This window comes from Brachyistius frenatus, unplaced genomic scaffold (genome assembly GCF_029030835.1).
Source record: "Brachyistius frenatus isolate BFR_SWC_R1_liver_20210118 unplaced genomic scaffold, ASM2903083v1 Contig_70, whole genome shotgun sequence".
Taxonomy (NCBI): Eukaryota; Metazoa; Chordata; class Actinopteri; family Embiotocidae; genus Brachyistius; species Brachyistius frenatus.
The window spans coordinates 998,311-1,017,661 of NW_027210669.1; the positions used below are offsets into that span (position 1 = coordinate 998,311).

Below are 19,351 nucleotides of genomic sequence, written 5' to 3' on the forward strand. Positions count from 1 at the left end.
AGCTTAATAAATAAATAAATAAAACTTTTAATAAAGCTTGTGTATTAGATACACCTGGCAAACCACACTGAATCAGATTAGAGGTACTGAACAGATGTGAATCAGGACAACTGCACAGTCAAATTATAAACACAGAAATAGGAATATAAAAATGCATGCACACATTCATAGTTTGTTCTTCGCCCTTGGGCCAGAGGAGCGCTGGATAAATAAACAAATTGAGCGCTTATTTGTTGTAATTTGGGGAAAACACAGTTTTAATTCAGTTTTAATTCAGAATAATACCCATAACAATGAAACGAAGTCAGGAACACGCTTTTTTATTTTTATTTTTCAATTTAGAAGAGCATATAAATTAGTTCAATTAGATGAGTTAAATTCCATCTCTGCATTTCATCTGCTAAAGATTCAAGTTTCACTTTATTCATCCGTCAATCATGTAAATGTTAGTGCTTCGACCCTGTATCAACTAATCACATGCAAAACAAAATAAAACAAAATAAAAAAGCACGTCAAATAACATCATAAAAACAATAATAAATAAATAAATAAATAAAACCTGCTTCATGTTATTTACGCAGCCTCGTATAAAAACAGTGAGGGCTGCGGGGGGGCCTGGCTGCGAGGCTTTACGTAAACAAGAAGGGGTGGGGGGGGGGGGGTTGTGTGTGCGTGGTGACGTCACACGCCGCGTTGGCTCGCAACAAGTGGTGAAAAGTTTTCAGACCCCCCCACCTCCCTCCCTCCTCCCTCCCCCACCTCCCCTCCCCAGTATGTTTTTGTTGGGGGAAAAGTTGTCGGTACTTCGGTCGTGTTGAATGCAGCGTGTCCCGTCGGGTTTTTTTGTTGTGTGTGTGTGTGTGTGTGTGTCCCTCGGTAGGTAACATGGGGGAGCGCGAGTTGATCCTTTCGTGAAGCCGGAGAGGCTTTCGAGCAGGGTTTCTTTCTTTTTTTTTTTTTTTTTTGTGTTTTTTTTTTGTTTTTTTGTTTTAACGCTTTACGTCCTCTGGCTCGGGACTAAAAAAAAAAAAAAAAAAAAAAAAAAAAAAAAAAAAAAATCTCAGTGGCCATCATCGTTTCACCTCTGCCGTCTCGTTAGCCACCTAGCAGCTACGGCCGCGAGCTAACCACCCAACAAAGTTAACGCTGCCTCGCCTCGGACTCTTGTTTCTGGGTTTTTTTGGGGGAAACCTCAAAGAGTTTCTTCGGGGGAGGCAATAAGAGCAAAACGCAAGACATGGCGGAAACCAAAATAATTTATCATATCGACGAAGAGGAGACGCCGTATTTGGTGAAGATACCAATTGCTGCCGAAAATATCACTTTGCTGGATTTTAAACAGGTCTTGAACAAGCCGAACTACAAATTCTTCTTTAAGTCTATGGACCAAGACTTCGGGTGAGCTGCAGTGATTTGTTTTGTTTTGTTTTCTTTTGGTTTTTTTTTTTCTTTTAGCAGAGGACAGCTGTGTTGGTTTGCATGCAAAAAAAACAAAAAAAAAGTTATCTAAATAGTTAAAACGGGACTATGAATGTGGAGGAAAAAAAAAAAGTTAGAAAGCGATGCTTTATTGTGCCAATATGGAGGGACAGAAAGTTACCACGAGGGTAAAGTTAGGTAGGTAGGGAGGTATATACTTTATTAATCCCCGAGGGGAAATTTTTAACACCAAAACTACTTGATTTGTTTGGAGAAAGAAAAAAAAAAAAAAGCCACCTTTTTATGACTGCGTGTCCAAAACTCATGCGGTCCTATCTTGTGACTTGTTGTCAGTACAGATATATATATATATATATATATATATATATAATAAGTTAATGGTAGAAAGTGAATCAACATGGAAGGAGCCAGCTATTCAACCAGCACATCCTTAATAAGAAACTGCAGAGATGTGTAAAGCCTGGTGATGAATATCCAAGTGGTTCTATAAATACTAAGGGTCTGTAGGCTGGGACATTTCTCAGAAAACATCATCATTACAATGGGAGGCATTCCCTGTCCCTACTGCCTTTCTTTTGCCCTAATCCTCATCCCTCCCTCCCTCCCTCCTTCAGTCCATCATCTGGTGAAATCTCGCCTTTTCTCTCTTTCGGGACTGAAGCCAGGGTTTTGTCTCCCCTCTTTAACACTTTGGCCTGCCAGCCACTCTTTCATTCACTAGCTTCCTCTCTCCCCTTTTCTCCCAACCCCGGGCTCCTCCAGAAAGAGAGAAAGAGCTGTCTCCTCTCCACTATCAATTAATCTTTTTTTTTTTTTTTTTTTTTTTTTTTGCTGTGTGGCTGCCTTGCATTTTCCTGCAGAGGATTGCATGTTTGTGGTTTATTCACCCAGCGAGACCCTTAAGGCTTCTGTTAAATGCATTGTAGTCTTGGATGAGTATTAAAGCCGGGCTTTACGTGCCTCTTTTCTTGGCACCATCGGTGCCAACGGAGCTGCCATATCTACCCCCCCTCCCCGACACCAAGATGAAATGGATGACATGGCTTTTCATTGGGCCTGAGCTGAGCTGCTCGGCTCAGGCCGCCTCTCAAATGCAGACAATATGAATATTAACTGCAGCGAAAACCAATAACGGAGATATATTTTGTGGGGAGAAAAAAAAAAAGGTTGGGTAATGGTGTTGGGAAGATGAAATGAATAGTTAATACATTTGGAGTGTCACTTTTGATCATTACAGGTAATATTCAAGTAAAAACGCAGCTTTACAAAGGAAGTGATCTGTTTGCATGATGTTATTTAATATCACGACAAAGGATGCTGGTGGTCTTAACTACACGGCCTGTTAGATGTCTGGCCCCGTGTATTTCAGACACATTTGTATGATGGTTAAATGTCACGTGGAAAAATATTTTCTTGTTTTGCTCAGGCATCAGTCCAAATATTCAATTCACAATTGAATTACAGAGGAAAAGCATCCCCCACTGTGGAAAAGCTGAAACCTGGGAGTGTTTGTAGGTTTAGTAAAAAAACAAAAGTAAATGACGAGTCAACGATCGACTTGTTTACTGATCCTTTAAGCTTTAATATTGTTTAAATAGAAGGTCTCGGTGTATACGACACAATTCAAAACCACCGCAAACTGGCCTCCGACATGACCACAAAGTTGAAGCTGTTTTAACAAAAACTGAACATTATGAACTTCACAATATGAGGATTTATTGCTTGGCTGTTGCTTTAAACGGAGTTAGTTCTAGGTAGATGTACTTGATATGCTGCCAACTGAGTGTGTGTACACATAATTACTGTGGAAAGTTAATATCTGCAATCTTTATGGACACAGTTAGATCATTAGAGGCCTTTTTTTTTACAGCATAATGGTGTCCATCAATTATTTTAACTTAACTGGACTTTACTGGTGTTATTTCCAAGTTTGCTGTCAAATTAGGAGCTTGTTCCCGTGTAAGTGGACGCCGCATGATTATGTTTAGACTCTCTGTGCTTGTAAGTGAGCACACAAAGTTACTTTTTTTTTTTCCCCCGAAGTCAAAAAGTCCTCAAACAAGGCATCCACTCCAAACTCTCTCTGCAGAGCAAGGACAAGTCTTTCAAAGAGCGTTCAGCGAAGGAAAAACCCTGTCCTTAAGGTAAATTGCAGCGTCTGGCCTCGCACTCCCTCATTTGAATATCTCCAACTGAGTTCAGATGAAAAAAAAATTTCAAACATAGCTTCGAGTCAGCTGTCCAATCAAAGCAGGGCCGTTTTCCCCCTCCTCTGCGACCCAGGAGAGGAGTGTGTATTAGTGTGTGTTTTCATTTGCCCTGGTTCGAGGCCAGCTGTCGGGCCGGAGCCCTGTGTGTGGCGGAGGGGGAGATCCACGGAGCAGAGCAGGCCGGGGCCGGTGCTGGGAACCTGGGGCTGGACGGAGGCCATTTGCTTGGGTGTCTACAGGGAGAAGAAAGGGGAGAAAGAATAGGGTGGTGTTTGCTCAGAGTTACTGGATAGTCTGCTGTCTACATGTGCTCTTAGAGGGGATCAGGGAGCCGTTTCAGGAAGATTAATTGTTAGAAAAGCGATGCTGTGTCGAGTGTGAGGAATTTAATGGCAGCAAGGGACTAGAAGAATGGGAGGTGGGGAGGGGAAGCTTAAGGTTTTAGGTTTGTCCGGCAGGGCTCGGCATATGTCGGGGTTGTTTGTGCATTATTCGAGGTATTTTAGAGTGTGTGTGTGAAAAGACTGTGGTCACTTTGTTTGTTTGGAGGGGAGAGGAACGAAGGCAATAATACTGCCGGGAGAAGGTGATCCCATCTGCCGTGTCTCTCTCTCGCAGCATGAAAGAAAGTTTAAATAAATGGGACAGAGGAAAAGTTTGTTTGCTAACTAACAGTCAGTAGCCACATGCACACGGCTCTCCAAAGCTACGGCTTCCCGCGGCAGATCCACACCAGTGCCCACAACAATCTGGCCCGTACGCTGACACTCGGCCACAAAACCAGCTCTCAACAGCTGCTTACTAAAGCCCAGCGGAGCCTGACCAAGTCTCACACGCACAGGAAGACTCACACGAAGCTGGAAAAATAAAACTTCTGAAGGATTGGAGCACACAAGTGTCCTCTATTGTAAGGCACTGGTACAAAGCCTTGTCGCAAAAAAAACCCCAACAACTACTGTATTAATGTGTGCTCTGCTGGGGGGAGGAGGGGGACACACAGCTGAAGCTGAATGTTTGCCTTCCTGAAAAGCCTGCAGGATGAGACTAGAGGAGAGAAGAGCTGCCAGATGGATGTGTCGTCTTCCAAGAGCTTCGGCTTCGGAAGAAGCTGTTATTTATATATATATATTGGATTAGAGTGCATGTCGAGTCGACCTGGTTGTGTAATTTGCAAGGAGGCACAAAGGCAGTAAAAGGTCTGTGTGTGTGTTTTAGCTCATTGTTGTGATGGAAAAAAACAATTCCATCGTGGCACTTACTTGCTGGAGGAAACAAATTAGTCTTGTTGGTTGTTGTAGATTCATGGCCTTCACGGTGATATAATGGTTCTTTAATTTACTTTTTGATCAAGGTGAACTGAGGCTTAATGAGTGAATGGTTGCTGTTAATGTTCAGTTAAACCGCAGTGAATCAGCTTGATTCCCACGCAGGGAACTGAAGCCACGAAGACTAACTTTTAACTTTTGGAGGTTCCCGCACTTAATAGAAAAATAAGATGTGTAAAAAGGTTGAAATGCCAAACGAATGAGCCCTAAGTATCGGGTGATGAGATTTTTCTGCACTATCGCTTACCATGGTAGCAATTACTGTAATATCTCAGCTATATGAGGCCAAAACGGCAAATTTGAAGTCAATGGTATCAGATGAAGTTCTTTGATTGGTCATAACAATCTCAGAGAGCTCCGTTTCCTTTTTTCTTTTGCGCCACCTGCGTTGATAATTGCAGCTTTTTGGATTTCCCTTCCCAGAGATCCGAGCGGTGTCACCTGTGTGACATCAGTCAGCTACGCCGCTGCAGAGCCAGTGTGTTGCTTTAGCTCCGCCTACCATCTCTGCCAAAACAACTACTCCTGCAACTTGTGATTTTTACCCGGGAAAGGCTCAGCCACCATTGTGTCACTTCACTCGCCAACGGATCAGTGACTGAACAGATATTTTTGCATACCGAGTATCGCTCCATTAAAACCACTAAAGCCAGCTGTGTGGAGCAGAGATCACATATTTTAAGTAATGTGTCAGTAATGTAAACTATTTAATTCCCCTGCACTTTCACTGTTTCTCTTTACGGCTAGACTAAAGTCTCGGTATACCACTCTGATGCCATGGACCGCGCCGTTATGTTATGAAGGCAGAACTATTTATGCCTCCTAAATCTCACTCTCTGTCTTTTTTCTTTTTTTTTAGGGTGGTGAAGGAGGAGATTTCCGACGACAGTGCCAAGTTGCCATGTTTCAACGGCCGAGTGGTGTCATGGGTAAGAAATAATAAACCTGTTGCCTATTTATTATAAAGAAAAAAAACGAAAAAAAACAGGAGTGGCAACTATGCAGATTTCTCTGGTGACCATTGTTCTACATTGAAAAATATCCAAATTTCAATCATTTCCTCCCGAAGTTCGTTTGAAAATATCTGGGCTCGGCTTTTACGTCTGAAGTCAGCCAACAGTATCCGCCAGAGGCAGTTCTCAGAAACCTCTTTTCCTTTTCCTGTTCATTCCTCCAGACTTACCTCAGACTAACGATCCTGTCTAACAAGCAGCAATAAAGTGAAGTAATTAAATTTCATTAACTTTGTATAATTGTTCATCATATTGAGACATCAGAGGCCGTGCAGACAGATCCGGTTCGGGCTTGTTGTTTGGCAAAAAACATCTTGGAAATAATCTGTAGAAAAGAGTGGGAAACCTGAGGCAGACTGACCGTCCGGCCAGGTTAAGACAAGAGGAAACAGACTCGGCAGATGTATGAAAAAAATCTCCTTGGAGCTTTTTCAGCGGGCTGAGTCACTGTAGCCGACACCAGGCACCAGTTGTACAGCTACACTGTAAAATGTTAAAATGTTCCGCTTACTCGATTCAAGCATATTATCTTTATCCTTACTGATACTTTTTCTCTTCTCGTTTTAAATTCATAACCTGTTTTTTGAATTTCTCCAGATATAAAAAATATCCCTGCGGTTGCAGTTAAGCTCATCCGTTTCTTTAATTCTCTGTGAAAGGATTTAGAAAAGCGTTTTGCATCTTCAGTTATTATACTTTTATTTGGGAATTTGGATTAATTGTCACGACTGTTTGCATGCTAAAAGGCAGCGACTATAAACCGGTAAAAAATAACAGCAAGGCGCTTCCACAGCTGGATGGGTGAACGTTATACTCAAAATATAGTGCAGTAATGCAGCCCAGTGCAACATCACCACTATCTATGAGCATAGTATTAAAACATGATTGAATTAACACCTCCTTGATGGTGTCAGAAGACCGCAGGCGTCATAAAAATGGATTTTACGGCAGCGCTGTAATGATTGCGTTGTGTATCACCAAATATTCTACCCACCCCCTCGCCTGTAAATGGGAAGGACAAAAGATTAGAAACACCTTTCAATATACAATCAGTGAATATGGACTCGGTTTATTAGGTACGCCGGAGCTCAAACTGATGCAGTGTGCTGCAGCTGTGGTGCAATAACTCCCATCTTCCACCACGATGGTTGTAATGTTCTTTTTGTTGATCGGCATTTTACAGAGGGGTGTTGCTGTTGATTTAAATGTGGTTTATGGATATTAAACTGCCAACGAAGTAATGTAGTCCACAACAACCACCTTTAACTACATCTTCAATAATACATATATTATTGAATTTATACATTGTCAATTATAAAGGTCGAATTTACAGCAGAACTGTGATATTGACTGAGTCTGTACAGATGTACACAGTAAAGTGGACCCTGAGTGTATAGCCAGAGTTTTTATATTCTGTTTTAAGAGTAAGCACGACCCAAGTCTGCACTGTATGCTCAGCCGTGTGAAAGCTGTTTAAAAGTTCTGCAGAAACGTGACGTAAACTAAGAAATCTACACGTCATAACAATGATTTTGTTTTGTAACGAGTGGAGGCAAAAAAAAAAAAGGGCTTTCGGTTTGCTGAATAAACCCGAAAAAAAAGCAAATGTTTCTGTCTTTTATGAGCCGAGCTCTGCACCGCTGAGCTTGTTAGCCGTTACTGTACAGCGACTTGCCAGATACAGTTTTCATACTTTCCATTTGTGGAGTAGAAGGCCCAGTTGTTGCACCCCACCCTGCAGGTTACATGTGAATCGATGGGGACGTGGCCCAGATAAAGCAGGTTTGAGGCCGAAGCATCTGTTAAGTGCATAAGAACGAAAGGAGACATTAAAAGCGAGGAGGGAGGGGAAGGGAGGGGAGGGACAAAGCTCAGAGACCAGAGGGACTGATATGTGATCTGCACGCCGAGACGGATGAAGAGATCCCAGAAGACGAGTGTTTCACAGTCGCACAGCCATTAGTGCGGAGAGCAGAGGGTCAACGTCAGTCTGCACCGACTCCATTTGGTTGCATTATTTGAGAAGGAAATGAAAGGCTTGTTTATCTGAACTCATCGAAGGCACCAAATACACAAAACTATAGAAACTGAACAGGATGTGTAGTATGAAAACGTGTGTGGGGGCATTTCCAAGTCATCTGCAGTGATTTTTAAACATTTGAAATACCTGCATTTGAATATTTCTAGTATTAATACTACGATTTTTTTTTTTTCTTTGACACCCATATTTTTCTCTCATTCCCTTCATTTTATGTAATTGGAAGCTGTGTGGCATTAATTCTAATTGTGTGTGTGTGTGTGTGTGTGTGTGTGTGTGTGTGTGTGTGTGTGTGTGTGTGTGTGTGTGTGTGTGTACTTTTGTTATATAATGAAGAGAGACAGGTTAAGTGTCGGATAGTGTTTCAGTTTGCCCTTGAGACTTTCATCTGAAAAGACTACAGTGTTCGTGTGTCAAAGAAATTGACATCTTACCCGTTTTTCCTCCACCTCTTTTCATTCCTCTTTTTTTTTTTCTCACCCTTTCCTTTCTCAATATTTACCACTTGTTTTGTGCCAGTTTCTCTCCACTCCACATATTTCACTTGCTTCTTTGAACCTCGGATTCTTGTCACATTTTGTCTCTGAATGTGATTTTGTTATTTATTTATTTTTTTGCCTCCTCTTTTATCAGTTGGTATCTTCAGACACTCCAGCAGCAGAGCCTCCAGTGGCTGTGGTCCCCCCTGTGGAAACGACTACCCAGCCTTCACCCCCTCCTCCGCCCCTGCCACCCCCACCTGCAGAGAGGACCGGGGGCATCGGGGACTCCAGACCGCCCTCCTTCCAGTAAGAAAAACACACACACACACACACACTGTGAAACATTTACTCAGCTGTATAGTTGCTTAACATCTCGAAAACCTTCTCAATCCTTAAAACTCAACACGGCTTTAATATAGAAACGGTATCTTTTCCTGAATATCTCACAGTCCTGGTATCGAGTTCCTGCAAGAATACTGCAGCTCATTTGAAACTGATCTCAGCTGGAGCCGCCCTTGTTGTTAATATGGCCAGAGTCTGGGAAAAGACTTTCAACACTAACAAGTCCACTGTACACAGATCGTTACAGCTGAAATCATTGTTGTTTAGTTTTAGCTAAACGGGGACGGTGCAGCCAGCTGTAACGCAACATATATTAATATGGAAAACATCATCAGCAACATGAGCATTCATTCAGACTAATAAAATGTAAGTCTTTGTTTAGCTCTATTTTGGTCTCCACCAGCTCCTACAGTGTCTTCATCCTGTCTCAGCACAATCCTGACAAATTAACCGATGCATTTTTTTACTTGCTATTGTAATTCTTTTACATCAAGATGTCCCCCCAACTTTTTGAAAAGCATCCTGTTGTAACGAGAGAATGGTTTTAATGTGGGTTTTGGTATTTGTTTCTTTGCTGCGTGGGGATTTTACACTCAACATGAAATTGAATTGAATTTAGCTGCTTAAACGCTCTGCAGCCTGACTTTGTTTGCTGTTGATGCTGTGCTGGTGTTGTACAGTGTATTTATCAGAACTTGGGTTGAAATGATGAGCGGCTTGAGACTGAACCCAAGTTTTTTTTAGCTAAAAAACCCCCAAAGAACGAGCTGATGGAGGCTTTAAAACTCTTAAGCTTAAAGTTATCCGAAGAGTCGGGTGATGATTCTCTTGAGTTTGTTACTAAGAGCGACATCTGTCACGTATTATATGTTGTCATGTGACTGTGACCTCAAAGTGGTGATTAAGACGGCTTTACAGAGTGTGAAAACACATAATGAAGAAATTCTCTCATCTTTTACATCTGTCTGTGGTGTCCATGTTCTGCTAAAATGTGAGGAAACCATAACTGTAATCTAAATAGTGCCCGCAGTGTCCAACTATCTATAATTTTTTATTTTAAAATTTGTTTTCTGGAGCTCTTTAAGTTTGGTTTAGGGGTCAAATGGAGTTCACACCCGGCTGCAGAGCACTCATGATGTCTAATGTTTGGATGTGTTTGGTTTCAGGAGCACGGCCTGATGGTTTTTCAATCCAATTTCAAATTAAACGGCTTCTTTTTAGCTCCCTAGATGTGCGGTTTGCAGTCAGTGGAGAGTTAATCAGTTGTTTCTTTCCATGCTGTATTTTGGAGCTGGATCAATACAACTGCTCCCTCTGGAAACTTTTAAAAACTAATTCTTCAAATTGTAGGGTCTCTGAGATGGCCTGATGAAGTAAAGTCTTGGTTTGTTACCAGGGCTGGATGTGATGGGGTGATCCTCTGGGTTCCTCCTGTTCCTTATTCCTCTCAGTAGTTTGGTAACATGACTCACTGAGTACTGGACCAATATATCATCCGTTATGACCTTATTGCAACTGTATTATTGATGTACTATTTACTGCCTGTTAAACCACATGAATATTCTACAGAGAAATGCCGTACTTGAGGTGAAGCAGAAACTGTGTCCCTACAGTTTATTCATCAGTGAGCACTGGCAAATATATATATTTTTTGTACTTTTAAATGTTCTCATTGTGTATATTGGTGATGCTTCTTAAAAAAGTAAAATAATTTAATGGATCCATAACAAGCTCATTTCTTGTTAGTTAAAAAATACTAAAAACTCTCAAACTACAATATAATAATGTGCCACAAATTCCAGTATAATTTGGGTTGTTCAGCTCTGTACTTTTTGTCGTTATAATTCATTGACTGAGTACTGACAGTAGATTTCTACACATGAACAAGCTGCAGACGTTTTCTAAATCTGACGTTTGTTTTCATACATTTCTCTTACCAACACCGAATCAAAGAAAAACAAATGATCATTATTTGAGTTATAGAGTTCAATACATTCTTGATATGTGACCTCACAAGAAATCTTTCCTTTATCTGAAAATATGGACGACTACATATATTACATTTCATTTAGCTGACGCTTTTATCCAAAGCGACTTACAACAATTTTTTTGGGGTTCAGTGTCTTGCTCAAGGATGCTTGGGCATGTGGACAGGAGGAGCTGGGGATTGAACCACCAACCTTCTGATTAGTGTGCAACCCACTCTACCGACTGAGCCACAGCCTCCCTCCCAAATATTTAGTAAGGAAGTCCAGGTGACTAGACGACATTATACCAGCACCAAACCAGCCAACTAAAATACTCTGTCATCACACCAAGCCAAACTTCTAGGTGTAATTCAAGTGGCTCCATCTTCCCAGTCGTCAGTGCCACCGTGACACTTCTACTTGAGCGGCCGGTTATCTGACCCTCTCTGGGGATTAACGCACAGCGACGGGAGATGAAAGTTTCAGTTTCAGACTGTTTCTGGCTTCAGTGTCATGTGATATCATAATATCAGATCTTATGTCAAAGCTATTCATTAAGTGCAAAGACCCCTCACGGCTGAGAGTAACCAAAGAGTTAAAAAAGGAGAAAGTAACATTCAGTCTGGAGTCTGAATAAAACGTTTGACGGCCGATATAGCAGCTGAAAATTGCTTGTTGCAGGTAAATATCTCAAGCACCTCATCCTGCTGGTGACAGGAAATGTCTGTGCAAAATGCCAAACGTTTGTAACACTGACAAGCATCATGCTCTAATTCCATCTGTAATTGTACTTGTTTAAATTATTATTTAAAATTTTTTTTTTTAAATTATTATTATTATTACAGTCCCAATGCTGCAGGCAGTGTGGAGACTTTGGACGACCAGACTGAAACGGAGTCTGTAGTTTCCTTCCGGAGGGAGCGACCTCGACACAGAGAGAACCTGGAACAACACGGTGAGCAGCAGCCCATCACAAAGCTGAAGAAAACTCTATTATGGTGTTCTATCAAGATTTGGCGTGCTTCCATCTTCCAAACGCTGAGCACGAGATGATACAATCAGGGACCGTCAAGGAATGTTTGTTGTCTATAGGAAGAAAAAAAAAAAAAAGATCAACGCTGACTCGAGCAGACGTGAAACTTCATGTTAAATATTTTTCTCTTTTGTCTTCGGGGCTTCTTCTGCGGTGTCCCAGGGCCTCGAATGAATGGCCAGAGTCGTCTGGAGCGCCACCTGGCAGGATACGAGAGCTCCAGCACAGTGATGAGCAGCGAGTTGGAAACCACCAGCTTCTGTGACTCCGAGGACGACGACACCATGAGCAGGTGAGAGATGGTATCGGCATCGGAAGCGTTCTGGCTTCTGCTTTTAGTCCGATGATGATGATGATCCAAATCGCGTTTGAGGTGTGTAACGTCATTTTCCTCCTCTGACCTTTCATCTTTTGTTAACCACTGAACTCGTAGGTTCAGCAGTGCAACAGAGCAGAGTACGGCCTCAAGGCTTCTGAAACGGCACCGCCGACGGAGGAAACAGCGCCCCCCGCGTCTGGAGAGGGTACTCACACATCATTCTACAGTTTCTTATGGTTCTTTTTTTTTTTTTTTTTTTTCTAGCTGCTTAGTATTTGAAAAAGTGTTTGTAACCAACTTTTATATTTGCTTGCAGGCCTCCTCCTTCAGCAGTGTGACAGATTCCACAATGTCGCTGAACATCATCACCGTCACGCTCAACATGGGTCTGTACATTCCTCATGTACTTCTGTTTTTTTTTTTAAGCAGTCTGTATCAAATTAAATGCATTGCCAAATATCAAACTTGGGAATCTAGAAACAACAGACTGGACGTAAAAAGTAAAGTACTCGGCTGCACTTTTTTTTCTTTTAACAGATGTTTACTTACTTAGTGTTTTTTTTCTGCTTCCTCAACGATACAGAGAAGTACAACTTCCTTGGCATCAGCATCGTGGGCCAGAGCAATGAACGGGGGGATGGAGGCATCTACATCGGCTCCATCATGAAGGGAGGAGCTGTGGCCGCAGATGGACGCATTGAACCGGGTGACATGCTGCTGCAGGTGAGGAGGCAGGATGGGTTTTCATTTCCATTTTTGTGAAACACTGTTTAGATAAATGTTTTAGTTTCCGACATATTTCAGGATCCATTCAGGTTTCCATCTTGAGGAGCAGCTTCATGTTGCTGCAGTTTATTTTAGCGATTTTTGACTCTGAAAGTAAAATCTTTTTCTTTACGCTTCACTGTCCCATCAAGGTGAACGACATCAACTTTGAGAACATGAGTAACGACGACGCAGTGCGAGTACTGAGAGAGATCGTACACAAGCCAGGGTGAGTCGTTGTTTTTATCGTTTTTAAAGGTTACGGGTCGATAACTTTCAGGCTGTCCGAGCACAACCGGTGAACGCCGATTCTCTCCGTGTCTGGCAGGCCGATCATCCTCACGGTGGCGAAGTGCTGGGATCCTTCTCCTCAGGGCTATTTCACTCTGCCTCGCAGTAAGTGCAGCGCTGACGCCACGCGTCCTCCGCGCTCGATGTCAGGGTCAGTAACAGTTTCTTCATTTCTTCCCTACATGCGCAGATGAACCGATCCGACCCATCGACCCGGCAGCGTGGGTCAGTCACTCCGTGGCTATGACCGGGGCTTACCCTCCCTACCCAGGCAGCTCCTCCCTCAGCACCATCACCTCCTCCTCCTCCGTCACCGAGACTGAACGTGAGTCTTTTTTTCGGTGTCGCCGTAATCACCTCTCACTCTCTGTGCGCTGTAATTCGCCTCTCCTCTTTATCCTCAGCGCTTTCAGAACCAAAAACTGTATTTAAACCTCATCTGGTTTCTTTGTCACGCTGACGATATTCAAGGCCTGAATGAAGGTCATTATTGTAAAGTATCTTTTATCCTGTTTCAGTCTCCGTCCATCTTTGTCTCCTGATGACATCGGCACAGGAATCATCTTTCCCCCTTTTGTCGCTGCTGTTATGTGATAAATGACGTCTGCTGCTTTCCTGCCTTTGATCTCTTCGGGCTTCCACCCCTCGCCGTCTTGTCTTCGACCCAGTTCTGATTTCATCTGCGCTCCTTCCTCCCAAACTCTCCTGAAACGCTCGTCCATCTCTCTCTCGCTTTCTCTCTCTCTCTCTCTCTCTCTCTCTCTCTCTCTCTCTCTCTCTCTCTCTCTCTCTCTCTCTCTCTCTCTCTCTCTCTCTCTCTCTCTCTCTCTCTCTCTCTCTCTCTCTCTCTCTCTCTCTCTCTCTCTCTCTCTCTCTCTCTCTCTCTCTCTCTCTCTCTCTCTCTCTCTCTCTCTCTCTCTCTCTCTCTCTCTCTCGCTCTCTCTCTCTCTCTCTCTGTCTCGCTCTCTCTCTCTCTCTCTGTCTCTCTCTGTCTCTCTCTCTCTCTCTCTCTCTCTCGCTCTCTCTCTGTCTCTCCCTCTCTCTCTCCCTCTCCAGGTTTTGATGACTTTAACTTATCACTGCACTCTGACATGGCATCGGTCGCCAAGGCCATGGCTTCACCAGAGTCGGGTCTGGAGGTCCGGGACCGCATGTGGCTCAAAATCACCATCCCCAACGCTTTCCTCGGTAAGACAAAGAAAAAGGGGAAAAAAGAGAGACAAAACTCGACTGCATTTGTTTCATGAACTTTCTGTGCCTCGCAGGACTTTACAAGGGCGGCCATTATGTTCGCAGAATTAAAACCGTGTGACTTGTGGGAGGAAAAAAAAACGTACAAACGTGAATGCCTGGTTTGAATGAAAACATGTGTTAGATTGGAATCACCTGCAACTGAATCACAAGGAATAATTATGTGAAACTGCATGTTTGGCCAAATTGTGCTTTTTAAAATGAAAATGTAATGTTTGTTTTTTTCTGAAAGATCCAGCTGCATTCAGACAGAGGTGTTAATTCAGTTCAGTCAATTTGAGGCTGCAGTTTGTTAAAATTTGTAATGCTGCTACTTTTCTTTTGAAGATATCGAAGTTGTATTTGTATCTTAATGATAACTGACTTAATTCACACTTTATAAATAATTATCCTAGCTTTTTACACTTGATTCTGAGTTGCTCTTTTACTACTTGATTAAACCGGTGGATTTTATATCCTGCTTACCACAAATGTATACCAGTTTGTGGAACATTTGGTGCATTGGTTGCTCGCCGCTGTTGTAATTGCACTAAATTTAAAGTACAAGAATTCCCGTCTAATTTTGATCACTCCTATTTCTACTGTTTTCATCTTACCTGCTGCTTGCACACGTGCTTATGATGCACAAGGATGCATCTTTTTTTTTCCCCACAGTAATCCTGTGCTTGTGTTTTTTTTTCCTACAATACAGAACATGTATAAACAGTATGCCTGCTTGGCATCTTCGGCACAGATTTCTCTGGGATGAATAAAACTTGTGTCTTAGCTCCCCCGTCTTTGTCTCTGCACCCGTCACCAGGCTCGGACGTAGTGGAGTGGCTGTTCCACCACATCGAGGGATTCCAGGACCGCCGTGAAGCCCGCAAGTACGCCAGCAACCTGCTGAAGGCCGGCTTCATCCGACACACCGTCAACAAGATCACCTTCTCCGAACAGTGCTACTACGTATTCGGAGACTTGAGCGACTGCGAGAACTGTGAGTTTACTGGGAACCCCCCCCCCGACATCAAAAGCCGACTCGCATCAGCCGGCTGGATGTTGTGCTTAATCACATTTAGCACACAGGCCTCTTGTGGACAACACTGCTGGTTGTCGGGGGTCAAACATGTGACATTTGAGTTATGGCAAGATTTCTTTAATGTCATGCCATCGCTAAACTTGGAATCTCCAGAGAGCACGTAATAACAAGCAGAGAAAACCAACATGCCGTCCACAAGCTGCAGCAGCTGCTACAGGTTCAGTTGTTGTCATGTTCGTGCGTGCAGTGGCTCTTTCCTGGTTTGTAACATTTGAAGATGGATTTGATCCAAAAATAAACACAATTGTATGTCGGTTATAGATCTTGATGAAGCTTTTTTTTTTTTTTTTTTAATCTTCAGAAGTACTACCACATGTTTAAATGTGTCATCGTCTCCTCCCATTCAGACATGGCCAATCTGTCCCTGAATGACAATGACGGCTCCAGCGGGGCCTCAGACCAGGACACCTTGGCCCCCCTGCCTCTGCCTGGGGCCTCCCCGTGGCCCATGATGCACACCTTCCCCTATCAGCCCTACCCCACACACCCCTATCCCAGCCAGCCGCCTCCGTACCACGAGCTCACCAGCTACAGCTACGCCCCCGGCAGCACCGGCAGCCAGCACAGCGAAGGTGAGCGCGCAACCCCGCTAACTGCAGGTCATGTATTTACCCATTTCTGGAAGGTTTCTACTCACTACGGGCTCATTTGTCATTACACCAGAAAGTCCTCCACCTCTATGGAAACGGCGCAATCGTGGCTAGAAGTATTGAGAATAAAACACGTCCTTTGTGCAATATAACACAGTTTTAATGTCGAAAAAGCATAAAAGTAAAATTTCTTTGAAGATTTATGTTACAAAAAAAAGATGGATTCTGTGTATACAACATTTCTCCAAGTCTGACCACCAGTGTTACCAATATTGTAAAAAAACGGGGAGCTCCACATGCTTCACATGTTGAACTATAATTCAATGTATTGTTCAGACTGCTTTAGAGAAGCTACGACATCTTGAGACTTGAGAATCGACTGTCAAAAGCGACGTTGCTGTAAAATTAAACCCTTTGTAAAAGTAAGCCATCTTTGGATGTTTTGGAAAGGATGACTACCTATCGTCTTTTAGGAATATAAACGGATGAGGTTTAGCATTTATTTGAAGAGTTTTAGAGCTCTTTTTTTTTTTTTACATGTGCACCTGTGTGGAAAAAAAAAATGGGAAACCGTTTTTAAACACTTTAAACACACTGTCTTTAAACACAGTGCTGTGTAATGGAAAGTGAGGGACTGTAAGGTAGCATGTATGATTGAGCTGAACACTACCCACCGATGAGCTAGTTTCCTGTCAGCTCTTTCAGCTCATCTGTCTGGCTGAGCAGGACAAAGGTTGTGTAACTTCCACCCAGAGTGCTCAGACTCGTTCACATCTTGTGTAACGTCATTTTCTTGCCTTCCTGCCCCCAGGGAGCCGAAGCAGTGGATCGACGAGAAGCGAGGGGGAGCGGCGTCGCACCAGTAAAGGTCCTGGCAGCACCGTGGGCGGAGGAGAGAAATCCCCCGCCGGCGGGGGCGGAGAAGCCGGCGGGGCTGACTCACGCTCCGGCAGCGGCAGCGAATCAGAATACTCCACCCGCAGCAGCCTGAGGCGCGGCCACGGGTCGGCCGCCCCCAGCGAGCACAGCCACGCCTCGTCGCAGCGCTCGCATCACCACCGCATGCCCCAACCCCCCCACATGTCTCCCTACCCGCCGGGCATCCTGCCCTACAACCCCATGATGGTGATGATGGTACCCCAGCACCCACACGCAGCCATGGCAACCGCTCACGCCCTCACACACACGCAGCAGCTACCCACAGTCCCCATGCACCCGGCGCTACCCCTGCCCCCCTCCTCCACCCCGGGGGGGCCACCCGGCGCTCCGCCCACTCGCGACCTGGGCTCCGTACCCCCAGAGCTGACTGCGTCGCGCCAGTCGTTCCACCTGGCCATGGGCAACCCCAGCGAGTTCTTCGTGGATGTCATGTAGTGTCGCTGCCCCGTTGACCATTCATGTGAAGTTAGTGTACGGTTCCCGGCTGTTTTGACGAGGATCTGGTGGTAGCTCGTTGAGCTCACAGGTGCCCATTGGATTGAGAGCACTTGTTACAAATTTGGTGAAACAGGGTTTAAAATGACAAAGAAAAACGAGACAAAATTCAAACACGGTCTGACTCAGTTGTGTCAACAAAGTGTAGTTTCTATTATGGAAATCCATAACGTAACGGTTCGAAAGACTGGTTCAAATTCATTCTCTCAGTAGCGAGCTTGTTTGTTTTCCTCAAAAAAAAAAAAAAAAAAAACTCTCAGTAGAATATTTAGAGTCAGAGCTGCACTCTGCAATCCTCTAAGCAGATCTGCAAAACTCGTCTCATAGCTGCCTATCCAGGAACCTTACAGTCCGCAGTTTAACACTAGAGGGTGCCAGGTACACTGTGTACTTGAAAAGGATACAATCCTGCATATATATATATATATTTATATATATATCTGGACTATCATGTCAGACTCATTTGGTAGCACACGAGTATATCGAGTGCTTTACGCTTTCCGCTCTTAGACGTTTTCAAACTCCAGGTACATAACGTGCATAACACTTTGTTCCAGCATTGTTTGACAATGAACTTCTCTGTATATATCTACTACTTCTATGTAAATGCAACAACACAGCGAGCTCTAATGTGAAAAAGAAAAATAGGTCCAAAAAAATGTCAGGGGGACTTGAGTTTAGTAATCACTGTCTAGGCCTAGTCATCAAATAACGTTTGTTGTGAGGAGTCTTCGGTGTGAGAGCGTCGAGGCTCGATGGTACTTGTGTTATTAGTCGGTGAAACGAGACGATGCTGAAAGCGGTACTTTTTGATTACACGCAGTGTGTATCTTAAGTAACTGATCCAAAATGCCCCGGCTGTCCACGCTTATTTTTATGTTACTGACTCGCATTATTCACCCGTTTCATTTTTGTATGAGTGACTATATAAATCATGTATAACCCAACTATTAAGGTGCTAAATGAAGAGTCAACATTTCAAGAAGAATGACATTGTCAGTGTCACGTTGTTTGATTTCATATTGCCACCTTTGCTTGTGTATTTGAGAATAAATTTGATACTTACTTTACTGTTCAGACTTATAATTATTTTAACAGGGGATTTAAAAGAAGGACATGAACTTTGTCATAAAACCTGCTAAATATCTTTGACTCAGAATCAGACTGCGTACCAAACATATTGCACATACTGTAGGCTGGTTTTGATATGCTGTAGATATCTGGATTTTAGTTTGCATAAATTTAGTTTTTTAATGATCCAAAAGACGTCTTCAGCATGAATACATTATTAATTAGTGCTTCCACCTGCTGAGTCATCATATACGCAACCTACCACAGATCACTGCTAGATTTATTCATCATAGACATAATAGACTACAGTTTTCTTTGTATTTCTTCTCCATTTCAGAGGCAAATACTGAGTTTTTTTTTTTTTTTTTTTTTTTTTTTTTTTACTCTCACAGCTGTAGTTACAGTGAAAAATGATCAGTTCATAAATAATCTTATGTTGCTGCAAATTAAACCAGACGGCAGCATGAAGCAGTTGTCTCACCTCAATCAACCAGCAGTGACGGGAAAAGTACTCAAAACCTTTAGGTAAAAGAATCGACACCACGGTGAAGAAATACTTGTTGAAAGTACTGCTCACACATTTATTCATCAGTGACGATAACCCAATAGAGTCTAATGTGACCAACACTGGATATTCTGCATAATGAGGGCACTGCCAAGTGTGTCAACAGAAGAAGTCAAACTATATTCTTCAATCATAAC

At 43.1% G+C, this 19,351-nt stretch overlaps 1 protein-coding gene across 1 annotated transcript; it reads left to right on the forward strand.

The window, feature by feature from the left end:
• Window positions 1-792: 792 nt before the first annotated feature.
• dvl2 (dishevelled segment polarity protein 2) lies at window positions 793-18,649 on the forward strand. Its single transcript, XM_069707649.1, has 15 exons — window positions 793-1,398; window positions 5,835-5,904; window positions 8,660-8,814; window positions 11,663-11,772; window positions 12,013-12,142; window positions 12,284-12,374; window positions 12,486-12,555; window positions 12,753-12,892; window positions 13,087-13,163; window positions 13,263-13,330; window positions 13,416-13,550; window positions 14,282-14,413; window positions 15,276-15,452; window positions 15,902-16,126; window positions 16,956-18,649. Exons 1-15 carry the CDS (start codon window positions 1,238-1,240, stop codon window positions 17,516-17,518), a joined length of 2,304 nt encoding a protein of 767 aa, XP_069563750.1. The 5' UTR covers window positions 793-1,237; the 3' UTR covers window positions 17,519-18,649.
• Window positions 18,650-19,351: the final 702 nt, after the last annotated feature.